The 16670-nt window shown below is 36.7% G+C and overlaps 1 protein-coding gene across 2 annotated transcripts in view; it reads left to right on the plus strand.

Annotated features, from left to right (window-relative positions):
- LOC110105892 (pyridoxal phosphate homeostasis protein-like) overlaps nt 1-15963 on the plus strand; it is a 42837-nt gene extending 26874 nt beyond the window's left edge. Inside the window, exons 4-8 of one of the 2 annotated variants that reach the window (XM_020835571.2) lie at nt 9002-9089; nt 12532-12665; nt 12740-12838; nt 13531-13607; nt 15692-15963. In XM_020835571.2, coding sequence (XP_020691230.1) covers nt 9002-9089; nt 12532-12665; nt 12740-12838; nt 13531-13607; nt 15692-15695 — 402 coding nt within the window. In that variant the 3' untranslated portion in view covers nt 15696-15963. Of the gene's footprint in view, nt 1-9001; nt 9090-12531; nt 12666-12739; nt 12839-13530; nt 13652-15691 lie in introns of both variants that reach the window. The other variant, XM_020835570.2, reaches the window with a different exon arrangement.
- Nucleotides 15964-16670: the final 707 nt, after the last annotated feature.

Genomic DNA, 16670 nt, shown 5'->3' on the forward strand with positions numbered 1-16670 from the left:
GACGTTAAACTATATATTTCTCTACCGCCATGAATACTCCAGGACGCAACAATATGTATGTATGTATGTATATATATATATATACACACACGCGCGCGCGCGCGCGCACACACGCATATACATCATACACCCCTAATGCATACATACAATTGTCGTATAAATATATCTCGAGTAAAAGCTTATACCCGCATGGGCTTCGGTGAGCATGTTGTAGTTACACATGTGACGCCTGAGGATGATGCGCAAGTTAAGAAATAAATTCAGGTCTTTTGCCAGCAAATAAATAAAGTCGACAAGGTTCAATCAACAAAAAATGAAACTATCCATGAAAATCCCGATGAGGGACACGTTGAAAGGAAATCTCGAACCAGCGGGGACCTCAAATATCCAAAAATGCCTTCCAAAATTCTCAAATGCCAATAAAAATCCAAATTTCCAAGAGTCGCCTCAAAATCAATATATTTAAAATAAAATAAATCATCAAACACTAAAAGAAAAATATCCATCCACCCTCCGCAATAATTTATCGGGAGTGAAAAAACTAAAAATCACTTCAGCTCACATAGAGCTAATGTCTGGTCGAAAATATTACTAGATTCATTCGCAATGTCTCTTGACAGTAAGGACATGGCACATGTCCTCTAACTAGTGGTTTCATCTCCAAATGGCACCATAGGTAAACGGTTATGACCGGGGCCCTCTGAACCATGTGATTTTGTTGTCAAATGACACCACGAAATTACGGTCATGGTTAGAGCTCGTATGCTTTCCAAAGGTTTCAAATCCTTGAGATATGAATCAATAGAATATAATCGATAGGGCATAAAGCCCTCTATTAGCTAAGGCAGATTCAGATTTGTCCCTTTAGACAAATATTCACCCAAGCCTATAAAGTACCCTTAGAAGAAGCAACTCATGGATGTCGATAAGGATCCTTCTGTTAGGTTAGATCAACTGCCTCCTCAGACTAAGTAGACTAGAGATCATGATAACCTGGAACGACAAAACCACATGATCTTAATCGGGCTCATCATCATTCCCCCCACCATCCGTTTTAAGTAAAAGATGGTGAAATTTTTAATTTTAAATATCAAATTCTCAAATACTTAAACCATGTTGGTACTACACGCCAGATGCTTCGTACCGGTTTGTCGACTAGCCTTAATTGAAAGTTCTCTCTCATTATCAAGAGGGTAATTAATTATAGGGGCATGTGCTTATAGGAAACCAGAACTCAAATCATAAAGTCCTTGCAAAATGAGGACTAAATCTCTGAGTAGTGTCATATTTAAAAAAACTCAATTAGTCTTCTGAAAATTTGCCTCGAATCCTACTTGTTAAAACTCTCCTCGACGACTCGAAAAGAAAGAAACAGGGCCGCAAAGAGACCGGGGTGAGAATTTTTGGAGCCCACACTCTCTAAGAAGCTGATCGATGACAAGCCTTAATTGAAAGTTCTCTCTCATTATCGGGAGGGGTAATTAACTATAGGGGCTTGTGCCTATAGGAAACCAGAACTCAAATCATAAAGTCCTCACAAAATGAGGGCGAAATCTCTGGGTAGTGTCTTATCTACAAACCCATCTGCCTTCCAAAATTTACCCCGGAACTTAATCCGTTAAAACTCCCTCGCCGAACAAAGCAATGCGCGGCGGGGAGGCCGGGGCCGAATTTTCGGAGCCCACAAATGGGCTGACTAAAGGGGAAAAACTCACGGCGGCGGGTCTATGTTTGGAAGGGAAAGCCCTAGCCTAGTTCCAATAGAGGGAGGCTACGTATCTGATTTACTCATGGAGAGAATTGAATGAATTCTTGTTGGAATGCTTCCAAGTCATTTGGGAAGGAGACCTCTACGAGCGGTTCTATGCCCTAACTCAAAAGGGGAGAGTTATGGAGTATCGGGAGAAGTTTGAGCTGCTATCGGGGAGACTGAGGGGAATATCATAGGAAGGTTTTGAGGGGAATTTCATGAAGGGGCTTATGGAGGACATACGGGCAAAACTCCATGTACTAAGGCCTAGGGGCTGAGGGAGATTGCATGCAAAGCATAACTATGGAAAAATTCAGCTCAGGAAATTGCATAGGGCTGTTTCATTATATCAAGCAATATTCTTATTTCTGGCAAACCAATCCTATAATTAAATGCACCGTTGAATATTCAACATTATCAGATGTTTAGGAATAGTTGACAGCTTTTCGACAGTCGAAATCATAAAGATAAGCTCTAAAATAAATATTGTTAACTTGCTGCAATAGATCAATTGATTTTTCAATGAAAGCAATTAAACGGCTGACTCAGTTTTTCAACAACCACCTGCACGTTGGGACGTGGTCGAATGAATTGGACATTCTGGTTGTATTGGCAAAGTCCTTTTTAAGATAGGACGTCGTTTGGGCGGCGGCGCGCATTAATTTCCTTGATTTGCTCGTCGTTTCCTCGGGACTCGCGTAGATCTTCTCGCGCGACTTTATTTGAATAAATTTGTCATTCTTTTGAATATTGACAACGCTCTGAACGCAACCGTGCAGTTCGTTTTGCGATCGAATGTCGTTTGGTTGACATCGTGCGTCATTTTGGGGTGTCGGTCGCCGATTTTGACAGTTCACACTCAATTTGATTGTGAGGGGCTTCGACTTGGAAAACTTCAACGTTATGGTCGCAACCTCATGATCCGTTCGACGATTGGATGTCATTTGATCCTTGAAGTGATGCTTCGCGCTGATGCGCACGTCATTTTTGTTGCCAATTTCGCTCCTTTACGCATCTAATTTGATACATAGGTCAACATTCTTGAAATAATTTTTTGGAACATCTTATACACATCAACTCAAAATAAAATATTTAATAGACCTAAATTCAAGAGAACTTATGAATAATATTAATTTATCATGGTTTGGAAGACCATCATCTTATAATAATTTGATAATAGGTTCTCATTTTCTATTAAGAATATAATTAATAAGAAATAAATATTATTATTTAAATAATATTGATTTTAAAATATGCTTCTATCTTCTTTTTTTCTATTGTTTAACTTATCTAACTGTATTATATTACAATCAATTGTTTCCAGCCTAGTTGAAAAATAAATATTTTTCAAAAATAAAAGAAATAGACATGATTTGTGTGTGAAGTTATTTTCTTTTGCCCTAGTTAATTTAATTGAATTGTTAATATCTACATATTAGGAATTAATTAGAGTTGAATAAACTAAAGAAGGATTATTTATTGTTCCTTATTCTAATTGAGGATTACGAAGTGTTTGAGAAATAGTTAAAGTAAGTAGTAGGTATAGTATTTCTATTTTAAATTTGATGTTTTTTTCCTGCAAACCATTTTGAATTTTAGGTGGTCAGTGAGAGCATCTCAACCTCTCTGTTTTTCTGAGATAGCATATACTTGTCAAAACAAAGGTATGATCTATGAAACATTACCATCACCATTAGCCTTATCCCAACTATTTCGGGTTGGAATTTGAATTGTAAAACATGCTAGATATAATTGCTATATTCTTGTAGAAATTCTGTTGCAGATCTTTCACTTGTAAGATAATACTGCAGCAACAGGTATAGAAGCAGTAGAGACAATAGCATAAATAAGCTTTCCATTCTTCATTTGTTCATTACTACAGTATTTAGTGTATATATGGAGCCTGTGTGTATACACGTGTATGGAATATGTGATACATGGTTTGTTAGGAGTGAGTGGTGATGCGGTGTGGAGTTTGTTATTGACAGAGAGTGTGTCAATGGTAGTGGAAAGCTATGTTAATACTCTCCCGCAAAGTGATGGATCATATTGAACCGTCAATTTGGAATGCAACTACTGAAATCTTTTGCTAGAGAGAGGTTTGGTGAAAATGTCTGCGGTTGGTCCACTATGCTGATTGGAGTGAGTCTGATATGTTTGGCTTGAAAGTGATCACGTATGAAGTGGTGATCTATTTCAATATGTTTGATTCTGGCTTGAAACACCAGATTGTTTGCAAGAGCAATGACGGACATGTTGTCGCAGTTGAGTGTGGTCGGTGTATCTGTAGGAATGTTGAAATCGTTGAGTAACCATCGAAGCCAAAGGATGTCTTATGTAGCAGCTGCAATTGCTCTGTACTCGGCTTCTGTCGAGGATGGTGCTATGGTATGTTGTTTCTTAACACTCCAGAAGATGAGAGTTGATCCTAAGAAAGAGCAGTAGCCTGATGTGGACCGCCTGGTGAGTGGATCGCTTGCTAGTCAGCATCTGTCATGGATATTAGCTGGAGCTGGTCAGAAAATTTGGGAAGATTGAAGTGTGACGTTCCCTGGATGTAATGTAGCAACCTTTTTAAATGATGAAAGTGTTGTTGTGGAGCATGCATGTGTTGGCATAGAACATTAACCGAATAGGTAATGTCAGGTCTGGTAATAGTGAGGTATTGAAGTGATCTAGTAAGTTGTTTGTAGATGAGAGGGTTGTTGACAATAGGATCAAAGAATGTGGTTATAGTTGGTTTGGTGGAGTTCGGGTTGGATATAGGTTTGCAGTAGGTTAGACCAGCCTGTTGAAGTATGGAATTGGCATAGTGAGCTTGTGAGAGGAAGTGTGAGCTGGAATGGGTGTGAATGTTAATACCAAGGAATTTATGAGCCATTCCCAGATATTTGATATTTCATTGTGAACTTTTGGCTGATTTGTGCAATGAACTGAGAGACAGCCGCAGGATTGTTGCCAGTTAGCATTATATCATCGACGTAGATTAGAAGGTAGGTTTGGATGTTCTTTGAGAAGTGTAAGTAGAGAGCGATAAGATTAACTATGGTGGAAACCTAGAGAAAGAAGGTATGTGGAAAATGTATTAAACCATTGTCTTGGAGCTTGCTTTAGGCCATAGATGGCATTTTGCAAGATACATACATTGTTGGGATGGAGACTATCCTCGAAGCCTTTAGGTTGGGACATGTAGACTGTTTCATGTATGTCTCCGTGGAGAAAGGCATTGGCTATACCCATTTGATGCACTTGTCATTTGTAATGTAGAGCTATGGTTAGAAATACTTGAATGGTCGGCATTTTGGTTACGGGACTAAAAGTGTCATGATAGTACCGTGTTCTTGATGATGACCTTGAGCCACTAATCTAGCTTTGTAGCGAGTGATAGTACCATTCAAGTGATATTTGATGCGGTAAGTCCAACGACACCCAAGTTGGTAGGAAAGGAAACCAGTTTCCATGTCCCTTGTTGTTGTAAGGCTACAAATTCGAGTGCCATTGCTTCTTGCCAATGAGGAGATTTAGCAGCCTCCGAATAGGTAGTAGGATCAGAATTGGAGATGGGTTTATTGAGTTGGAGTTTGTGGAGCAGATTGAATATTGGTCTCGGTTTGAGGGAATCCATTTGAAGTCAATTTATCATGGGATGATGGGCTTGAACAGTGTAAGTAGGTGGAGGAGATGGGGGGATGATGGATGGAGTGGGTGATAGCTGAGACGTGGAAGAGTTGGTAGAGTGATGTTGACTGAGATGGTATAATAGTAGTATTGGTGGAGGTGGAAGACAGAGTTGATATGTGAATGAGAAGGGACGGGTTGACAGCTGGTGGTTGGGGTGATATAGTAGTTGACGGTAAGGAGTTTGATTTGGAGAAGGGAAATGAGTCTTCTTCAAAAATAATATGCTTGGAAATGATTATTTTGTTGGTGGACAGGTTAAGGTATTTGTAACCTTTATATGAATCATAATAACCAAGGAAGAGATATTGTGGAGCTCGTGGGGCAAGCTTGTGGTGTTGTGAAGGTGGCAGTCATGGGTAGCAAGCACATCCGAATGTCTTGAGGTATGAGTAATAGGGCTTTTGATTGTAGAGGAGCTGAATTGGAGATTTATGTTGTAGGGTCACTGAGGGCATGCGGTTAATGAGGTGCACAACCGTGAGAGCTGCATTATGCCAAAAATGGTAGGGAAGATTGGCTGTGTGTAACAATGTCCGGGTTGTTTCAATGATGTGCCTGTTTTGCGCTCAGCTATCCCATTTTGCTCTGGGGTATAGGGACATGAAATTTGCTGGTGTATACCATGATCCTGAAGAAATGAATGGAGCTCAAAATTTATAAATTCAGTGCTACCATCCATTCTTAGACATTTAAGTTTGTAAGGTATTTGGTTTTCAATAAATGTCTTGAATTGAATTATGATTTGAGTGACTTCGGATTTAGCACGTATCATGAAAATCCAGGTAAAACGAGAATAGTCGTCAATGATAATAAGATAGTATCTATAGCCTTGAGAGGAAAGAGTTGGGGATGGAACCCATACATCTAGATGAAGTAGTGCTAAAGGAAATGATGCAGAAGTTTTAGAAAGATAGAAAGCTAACTTATGGATTTTAGAAGTCTTATAAACAAAATAGTCATAAACAGACATGGTAATATGTAAGTCTCTGTTTTGTGTGGAGATGACAGCAAGAACTTGACTGTGTGGATGACCAAGTCAATTGTGCCACCAGAGTGAGGAAGAAGATGTATCTGAGAGCGCGGATGTAGGAGTGATGACGGGGAGGAAGTTTAACTATGTACAGACCATTGTGACATGGGTCATGTAGAAGGATTTCTTGAGTCTTTAGATCCTTGATAGAAAAGCCGGAGGGAGAGAAAACAATGGAGACATTGTTATCGTTAGTGAGGTTAGAAACCGATAACAAATTATGAGAAAGATTTGGAACATGGTAGATTTGAGAAAGTGATAACTTATGATTTGGAGTGGGTAAGAGGCATGAACCAGAGTGTGCTATCGGAAGGTTTTCTTCATTGCCAATAGTGATGTTGTCCACGTCGTGGTAGGAGTTCGGCTACGGAATGTTATCCAAGGAATGAATGAGATGTGATGAGGCTCCTTAATCAATGAATCAATATACCAGTCCTAGGAAGAAGGTGAAGAGTCTGCGACAAGCGCTTTGGGGGAGATCGACTGTGAAGGTGGAGTATAGTTGGCATTCATAAAATGCCAGAATTGCAATGCGGTGTGACCCCGTTTGGTACAAATTTGATGTATGTTCGGGGAGTTGGAACAACCACCTGTATTAGGATTGTTAGTGAACCTGCCTCTGCCATGACGTCCACGGCCACGAGAAGCGTATAATGTCGTATTGGGCTCAGCTGAAGGATGGTCGCAGGATGATTCTGCAGCTAAATTGATCTCCTTAGTTAGAAGATAGGAATAGAGTTCGTCAAGACTGAGTGGCTCTCTTTTGGTACGAATCGCGGTCTTGAAAGCTTGATATGTAGGTGGTAATCCATTGAGTATATACAGGATGATGTCTTATGAGTCCACATTCGAACCGACTGCGGGGATATTGTCGACTAAGGTTTTGATTGCTGTGAGATACTATGCCATTGAGAGATTTCGCATGGAGATATTATATAACTCATTTTTCAATTGAATAACTCTAGATTGATTGGATGCTTGGAGCCGCTGTTCGAGGGTACACCAAATGTCAAAGCAGCCTTCCAGATGAAGAACATAAGGTATGATTGAAGGTGATATAGTGGAGTATAGGGCTGCTTTCTTTATGTGATTCAGTGGTAGTGAAAAGCTATGATTTGTTAGGAGTGAGTGGTGATGCGGTGTGGAGTTTGTTATTGACAGAGTATTTCAGTGGTAGTGAAAAGCTATGCTAATAAATCTTAGAATGGCACCTCCCTCTAAGAAGAGCTGTGTTTACTGTTTAAGAACTCCAGATATCTAAAGCTGAATATGATTTGCTTCTTTCTTTCTTGTTAAAGAATGCAAGCCAGATTTTTCAAGGTAGGAAACTTCTAGAACTATGCATATTTGTGCTGATGATGAGATATAGTTAATGGTGAAAACTGGATGCTATAGTCGATTTATTTCAGCATAGGTTCTTCATGAAACATTTCCTTAACAGGTTTTTTTTAATCTTCAGTAAAATTTTTGGGCAGGATTACATGACATGATCTCGATATAACATCACCATCATTAGCCTTTTTCTCTTCCGGTGTAATATTACTTGTAACCTGTGGCTATTTTCCTCCTTATTTTAAATTCTGAGATAGCAGCCTTTCTTCTTGACTTTTGATCATTTTGAAATGTTTGTTATTGGTAGCTTATTGCGTATGGAAACGGGCGACGATTTGACACCAGATATCTGGAGGTGTGGAAAGAGCTGCTGTAATAAGCGGAAAAACCATAAAAAAAATGACGATTGCTCGTGAAGGTTTCCGCTCGTGAAGGTTTCCACAGACGCTTCCTTCCCCACCTTTAGTCCTCCTTCTCCGCCAATACTTTCCTCTCTGGGGAACCAATCTGATCCGTCTCGAAATAGCTCTCCCTGGTTGTGACTTATTGGAAGCTTATTACGTTTAGAGAGTATCCTATTTGAATTCCAAATGCAAAATGTATAACTTCTAATGTTACATCCAAACCTCTCGTGCCAGGTTAAATGTATTTCCCTCTATTTAAAGAAAAAAATACTCCTTAGATCTATTGAATTTATTTAGATGGCAGAGGTTATTATTTCTAAATTTTCATCCAAAACAGTTTTAGGACCTCTAATAAATAGTTTAATGCCATTACTTTATCCTATACTCATATCAACACCCCCGCCCCCCCCAACAACTTTCGCCTTTATAAGACATAAGAGAGAAGTTGATATATTAGCCAGTTTACATGTGAATAATCAAATAAATATTTCAGTTCATTTGAAACTGCTTTTCTTTTAGTAGCAAGATCCATTATTAGGGTTTTGTTTGATACAACTCTCTTACTATTTTTTAAAGCAGTTTTTTGGTATAAAAAAAAATTTAAAATAAATTTTTTTTACAAGAAAGCTGCTTTAGAAAGTAATAAGAAAGCTGTCCCAAATAAAGTCTAAGTTAAAGCAATAGCTATAGCTTACTGTCTTCTTATGTTTCTCACTCTTGAGCTTTATGTTTGTCTGTAGGGTTTTCTCTCTATGAGTTCAATAATCTTCTGGAATGTGACTCTGGTGCTTTGTTTTTTCGCAGATTGCCAATCATCTTGATCGAATTGTTGCTAATTTGGGAAGGAAACCTCTCAAGGTTCTGGTCCAAGTTAATACTAGCGGTGAAGAATGTCAGTATTACAATTCATAATGGCTGCTATAATTTGCATGATAATTTGTTGAAAATTGAAATCACATTCTTGTCTAATTTAATGGTAAAAAAGAAACATGTTGGGGTAAATAGGTGAAATCTAATTTCAATAGAGAGTGAAAACTAACAAAGAAAGTCAACAAAAGATCAAAGCGCAAAAGCACTCGAAGAATTTTATACAGTTTCACTCAATTGATAATTGTGTCCTATCGTTATCGTTGTAGATTTCATTATGATTTGAGTACAGGGAATTACAGTCCTAATTCCTCTTGTACAAACATAAGACAACACCCCCCACTATAAAGAAAAATATCTCAACCAATGGCCAACGTTGTTGTTTTTTTGTCCAATGGCCAACGTTGTTAAGCTCATTTTCTTCTAGGGAAAATTAGACTCCACAACTTCAAACTATCGTTTTTAAGTGTATGATTAAATGATTTGAGCACAATTGAATTTTTTTATCAGTAGATTCCTTCAATTATCATGATAGAGAGGAATTGAACTGTAAAAAGTATAATTGTTTCATTTTTGTAAGCATAATTGTATAAGCAGTTAATGAAAGTAGTACAACAAAGTGCAACAACGAAGAATTGTCAATTGAAAATTAAAAATCACAAAATAAAATTAAAGATAATATAAGAAATAGGAGAAAGCATCCTTCAATAGGAAATTTGAGGTAACCCTCATTTGCAGTGCCTTGCATGAAGCTTAGTGAAACTTAGGAAATGATGATTTTTTTTTTTCTTTACCTGCTTATTGAACATAATTTATAACCTCATGTCCACCAAAGCAAGAATACTCTAAAGAATCCTATCTAAATTATTAGGCTACTCTGAAATATGATCATTGATGTCTTCAATAGAAGGAAAAACATGAAGATCTTACATATTAGGAGGATCAAGATCAATGTTCATGCATGTAAATAAGGAGCTGATCATACGTTGGGGCTAACAAGGGTAGGCACAGAAGGCTTAGTTACCATGAAAAGATGTAGAGTTAATTCCAAAATTTGTGTGCAAGCCTGGCCTAAAATAATAGGTGCTAAGGATATCAATTCGAGTTTACATATTGGGTTTGGGTTCACCCTAAAATGACTTAGCACAAGTACAATCAACACTAAGTCACTAACCCAAGACATTTTCTAAACAAATCAAAAATTTCAGCTCGAACCTAACTCAACCAAACCCAAAACCAACTCAACACATCATGAATAATATTTAAACTCCGATGGGTTATATTTAACCCATCTTGAAATGAACACAATTATCCAAATTGGGCAAGCCAATTAAAAAAAGAAAAAGAAAAATAGAAGTTAGAATTTAATAAGTTTTTCATTAAAGAAAATAATCAAATGGTTAAATCATTTTTTTCAGCTTACTCAAACTCTACATAACCCTATCCCAACACTTTTTTTTAGTAACTTAATTTACCCCAACCCCCAGTCGAATCTTGCATTGGTTGATTGAAATTTGAATTTTTTTCATGTCGATTTTGAGTTGGTTTCTCGTATCGGGCCTAAAATATTGATGGCCTCTAATAAGAGCTGCAACTATCATATTTGAAGATAGAATCTAATCATCTTTATACTCCCTTGATGCATGGACTTTTGTTCTTCCCAGTTCTAAATGTGCATTGAAACATTCAAAGTAGTTGTGTTGAAAATTTTTCTGAGAACTATAGAAAAATATACCTTCAAATTTCACCTCCTATCTATGCCTCAACACGAGGAACTAATTCACACCTTTAGAGGAATGATAACATGTAAATATTTATCAAAAATAGATCCAAAAGAGAATAAGGTGGATTGATTGAAGAGGCTTAGAAAAGCAACCCATGCGAGAGTGATAGGTGGCTCCTAGGATGATTCAATGCATGGAGACCAATTTATTATATGCTTTCGATAGCCATTCATATAATATGTTCACCGTGAAAAAAAAAGTTTAGTGCAATCTACTTCTAAAGCTACAAACCAAGTTTAATTGTCACAAATTTACAAATAATCTAGAAATTGGGTCACCCAAAAGCAAATTTGCCAACACTAGAGAAAGATGGCGGACTAGCTAGGTCAGAAATATCAGCTTTAGTAAAAATAGGTGCAAGTTTGCCAAGAAAAGCAGATGGCTGCTTGTGTTAAGGAGATGTGAAAATTGCTATAAAAACAAATCAAAATTATTTGCTAAAGAGGATTAAATTTCTAAAGCCTTCAAGTCGGCCCAAACCCAACCCGAATCTTACGGGAGTTGACCCAAACCTAAATTTTTAATGCTAGTTTTGAGTCGGGCTTTGTCTCGGATCGAATATTGACACCCCTAGTAAGAGTTGCAACTATCACATTTGAAGGAAGAATTTGATCATTTGCATGCTCCCCTTGTACTTGGATTTTTTATTTATTTTTTGTTTCAAATAAACCTTTAAATATTCAAAATAATTATGCTAAAAAAATTTGCAAGAGTAATAAGACAATATGCCTTCAAATTCTACCTTTAATCAATCCCACATGATAAAGAGTGGACTAGCTAGCTAGCTTAGAAATATCACCAAAAGCAAGTTTGCCATGACGTTGTGCATAATCTCCAGATTGGGTTGCAAAGAAAATTTGCTCGTAATAGAGAAAGATTGTGTGTACTAGCTAGTTGAGAAATATTAGCTTTAGTAAAAATAAGCGTAGGTTTGCCATGAAAAGTTGAGTGCTTCTCGTGTTGAGGAGAACATGAATTATGTTGAAAAAAATATATAGGGAAATGACATACACCAATAGCAATATCACAGGAGGACTGGCAAGATTGGCTACATAGATCAAGGAGACCCAACGTAGTTTGACACAACCGCCAATGAGGAAGGCTTGGCAAGAGTTGGGAGAGAAAGTGGAGGAAAGGAGGCTCACTAAGGAGAGAAGCACACACGAGCTAGCCAACAAGCAATGAGACCAAGAGCCCACGCAGATGAGGCTGCAGCGAGCGAAGAATGTGCCCAAGCACGAGCATGGAATGTCACATTGAAGGAAAAAGAGCACACACAAGGAACCTAGCGATCACGGCTTAGGCTTCGTTTGTTTTTTTTTTTTTTTTTACTTTTGTAAAAGACAGTTTTAAGAAATATTGGTTCAGAAAATAGAGTTTTTTAACGGAGAAGCATATATAAAAAGTTTTCTCAAAACAGAAGAAAAATGAAACAAAAGGAGTTATTGGGAACTTGATTTGACGAACCAAACAGTGAAAGAAGAAATGAATTTGTCATTTTAAAACGGAATAAGCACCAAAAACTTCCAATCAAACGAAGCCTAAATGATATATGTGGGGACAAGAAGCAGGCGGGTGAATGAAACTTGTTATAGATGAGGATGTTGGCTTTAATTGTTTCTTTTTGATATTCGCCAAAGTAAGTTATTTGGCAACTGATTTTTTTCTGGGCATAACGTGCAGCTAAATCTGGTGTACAACCTTCAGATTGTGTAGCTTTGGCCAAGCATGTGAAACTAAATTGCCCAAATCTTGTATTTTCTGGACTAATGACCATCGGGCGGCCTGACTACACCTCAACTCCTGAAAATTTCCAGGTGATCTCTTCAAATAGTGGATTATTTTATACCATTCTTCTAATGATTTTGTTTGCATGAATCTGGGGAAGTAGGTATTGTCTTGTTGCAAGGATGAAATTTGCGAAGAGCTTGGAATTCCTGATGGCCAATGTGAACTTTCCATGGGCATGTCTGGTGACTTTGAGAAAGCTGTGAGTAGAACACTTTGCTAAACCTAACTTTTAATCTCTTATTGGATTTAAGTTAAGGAATAAATAATGAGTTATCAATAATTTGTTAATTTCTTATATATCTATCTGTTCATTTAAACTTTTCAACATTTGTATTTTCATTTCCTGGAGCTCATATTCCCACGCATAAAACCACAACCTTAAGATATTTTGATACAAAAATATCTTCACCACTTTATTTTATTTTATTTTCACATTGCTGCACATTTTTATTTTCCTGTAACTTTTTCATCAAATTTGAAATTTTTATTATAAAATGCAACTTTTTTATCGCCAAAATTTTTAGAGCACAGTAATTTTGTGAAAAATATTGTCAGTTTTTGTATTAATTATAGCTTTAAAAAAATATAGATTTTTCTTACAATACTTCTATGCAAAAGTGAGATGAATGTTGCTTAAGCTGGATGTTGGTCACTAGACCTACTAGGATAGGAGCATATGAGCACAGAATAACATACTTTAATGTCTGCAGATTGAAAATAGCAATCTCTTAAAATATAGATTTTTTATTATGATAATTCTATATTTATTTTTACAAATAATTGTAGCTCCCTCAAATAGACCCTGAGATTAAAGATTCAGATGTGAACCACCAGAGGACTATGAGAGTAGCATATGAGCACAAATTAACAAAATATTCTGATTTTCTGCAGATTGAAATGGGCAGCACCAATGTGAGAATTGGATCAACTATATTTGGACCAAGGGAATACCCAAATAAAGAGAACCAGTAATTACAACTCTTAGTGACGTGGCATATTTTCGAAAGTCCTGGTATTTCTAAAGAGTTGATATAATGAGACATCATTCATCTCTTTCTTCTTCAAGTGCTTATACTTTGACTCTACAGAATCATTCATTTGTGCAATATATTTATTGTATTCTTTCGTTCGCAAATTAAGAAATTCATTCCATCAATTTTTTCTTCTATTGCCATCGATGGCAGCTCACAAAATTTAAAGAAATCATTGCATTAAATTGCGGACAGAAATGTTAGCTTGAGAGACTACAATATACAAATTCAATTCATATCATTCTTTCCAAAACCAAAAGTAGTCTGCAACACATTTTTTTTTTCTTTTTCTGGATTGTAGTAGGTTTAAAGAACCTGATGCATTTGCATTAGTATTTCATTTTACAAAAGCTGGGTCTGGAACTATAATGTCTACGTCATCGAAGTCAGGGTGATGATTTAGCATTAAGGTGTGTTCATTGGCCAAATGCAATAGACAGATGAAAAATAAATGTGGTGAAATATCCTTGTGTGAATCTGTAGGGGATGTATCCCGTAGGCGATGCATTACCTGCTTAAGAGAAACGGAATTCTGGCTTGCCTCCTGCTTAAAAAAATCAACAAAAATAATAATTCCTCAGTAACAGAACTTGATATTCAAGGATAATGAAATTTGCTCGGAATTTCCAGTAAAAATGTTGAAAGTTCTATGAAGAAAAAAAAAAGAGTAAAATGATAATATTCCATCTAAAAATTAACATCAAATTTCAGATTGATGGCGTTTAGAGCCTTCTAATTCTGCGAGCATTGCCTGATTTCTTTGCCATAAGCTGTGGAAGAAGAGAGCTATATTTTGAAAATCTAAATATAAATGGGCATCATAGGCTCTATAATGGTGTTAATAGCTTTGTTAAATTTATTCTATAAGCTGCTTAATCAGCCGTATGGATCGGAGGTACAAAGCTTTCCAGAGAAAGAAGTATAAATGTGACTTAGAAAGAAGGAAAATTCACAATAAAGAAATAGGCATTGCATTTCGATGAATGGGGTTGAAAAAGAATATTTGGCAATTCATAAGTTTGATTGGAAAAGTGAGTATGCAATGGATGAGATAAAAGACCATATATTATAAAATTAATGATGCTGCCAAAATAAGATGAAGTTTCAAAGGGAGGTCTAGGGATATAAGGTTTTTTTTTTTATTTTTAATTCCCTTCACTGTATCTTAAATGGTATGAAATATCGAATCAGACACAAAATTTAGAAATTTTGAAGTTTTGAAGTTTTCCAAGCTTCAAAGTGCATCATGGAGCGTATGCTTCACATTATGAAGTTTGAATTTAGGTTTCATTTGGAACAACTTTCTTGCTGTTTTTTAAAACGGTTTTTTAGTATAAAATTTTTTTGTGGATGAAGCTTTAATGCCACAAATGCTCTGATGATCACTGTGATATAGCTTTTTTTTTTATTATGTCATTTTTCAAACATTGTTCTACAGTTGTCATAATAACTATAAATGATCCATAGCTAAAAAAGACAACTGGCCATCTTAAAACTTACCTTTATTTTCTACAAAATAATTAGAAACTAATTACAAAATAACCTTATACTTGTTGATCATTGAATTTGCACAAAATTGATTAGAGTTTTCCTCAACATAAAATTCCTGCAATTAGAAAAGGTGATACAAGCCTCTCTACAACTTCATTTGGTCCTATTGACGTCACTTCCCAATGCTACATGTGGTTCTTTTGCTCCAGCAAATAGTCAGCTTCCATTATCTTGGAGGTGAAAATAGTTCATTCAAGCGAGAACGAGGCTATAATGTGGGATCTTGTGGCTTTTATGTGATTTCAATGGGCTTTTTGTTGCTTCTATGTTATTTTTATCTATCATACAATGGAACTTCTATTATGTTAGGGATTTTGGCGGCTTTTCCATATCAATTTTGTGCATGATTTATGACATATGACAATTCTTTTTCTTTTTCTTTTTTTCTATGTATATGAAATTCTAGAAATTTTTGTAATTATAAAGGTTTTAAGCATGGACAACTCATTATGCTTTAATTTTTAATGAAGTTGATGCGGACATCGGAACGAAAATTTGGCGCATCTATCACAGGCGGCGTCGTAAATCGACGGGCATTATTTAAATTTTCATTTATGTATTATTTTCTGAATTTTAGCTCTTGTTTTATATATTTTCCTATTTTACCCCTAGGATAGTTTATGTGTGTCTTGGCCCAAGGGGCATTTTTGTAATTTTGATTTTCTCATGTTATGGCCTATATATAAGGCCTTAATCTATTGTAATGGGATGATTAATGAATATGAAAAATTTATGTTCCACATTTGTTCTTCTTGTGAGAGAGCGTTAGTGGGATTCTTATGAGAGGAATCGAAGTTATCACCAGCCGCATGATGGGTCCGGGCTCGTGATTTGAGATCCCTTGGAGAGGGAGAATCGTATCACCCACCAACCTTGGAGACGGCCGGGTTCGTGGTTTTATTCTTTTTCGTTATCTTTTCATTTTCTCCTTGTCGACATCCCCATCCTCCACCCAAGCCACCGGCCACCTCTTCACAATCCCGCCGGCCACCTTTTCACAACCTGCCGGCCATCCCTTAGGCCGACGCCCACCAACCCTCACCACCCCCTCTCTTCCTCCTTGGAATAAAGAAGTTTCCTAATTAGGAGAGGCTCACAATTAATGACAATTCAAATTCAAAATTTGAATTTGAATTGTCATTAATTGGGAGCATTAAGTGATTAATTGATTTAAATTTGAAATTAAATTTAAAATTTAAATTAATGGTTATTGGCTTAATTGGAGGGACGAATTTAAGGAGTAATTAATGCTAATTCAAATTCAAATTTTGAATTTGAATTGTCATTAATTGTGAGCCTCTCCTAATTAAGAAATTTCTTTATTCCAAGGAGGAAGAGAGGGGGAGGTGGGGGTTGGTGGGCGTCGGCCTAAGGGATGGCCGGCGGGTGAATTTCTGGACGGGCCAACAGGGCCGGCGGCAAGGAGAACTTGGGGAGGAAAAGCCCGAG

Source organism: Dendrobium catenatum, unplaced genomic scaffold, assembly GCF_001605985.2.
Source record: "Dendrobium catenatum unplaced genomic scaffold, ASM160598v2 fragScaff_scaffold_862, whole genome shotgun sequence".
In the NCBI taxonomy this organism is placed as follows: Eukaryota; Viridiplantae; Streptophyta; class Magnoliopsida; order Asparagales; family Orchidaceae; genus Dendrobium; species Dendrobium catenatum.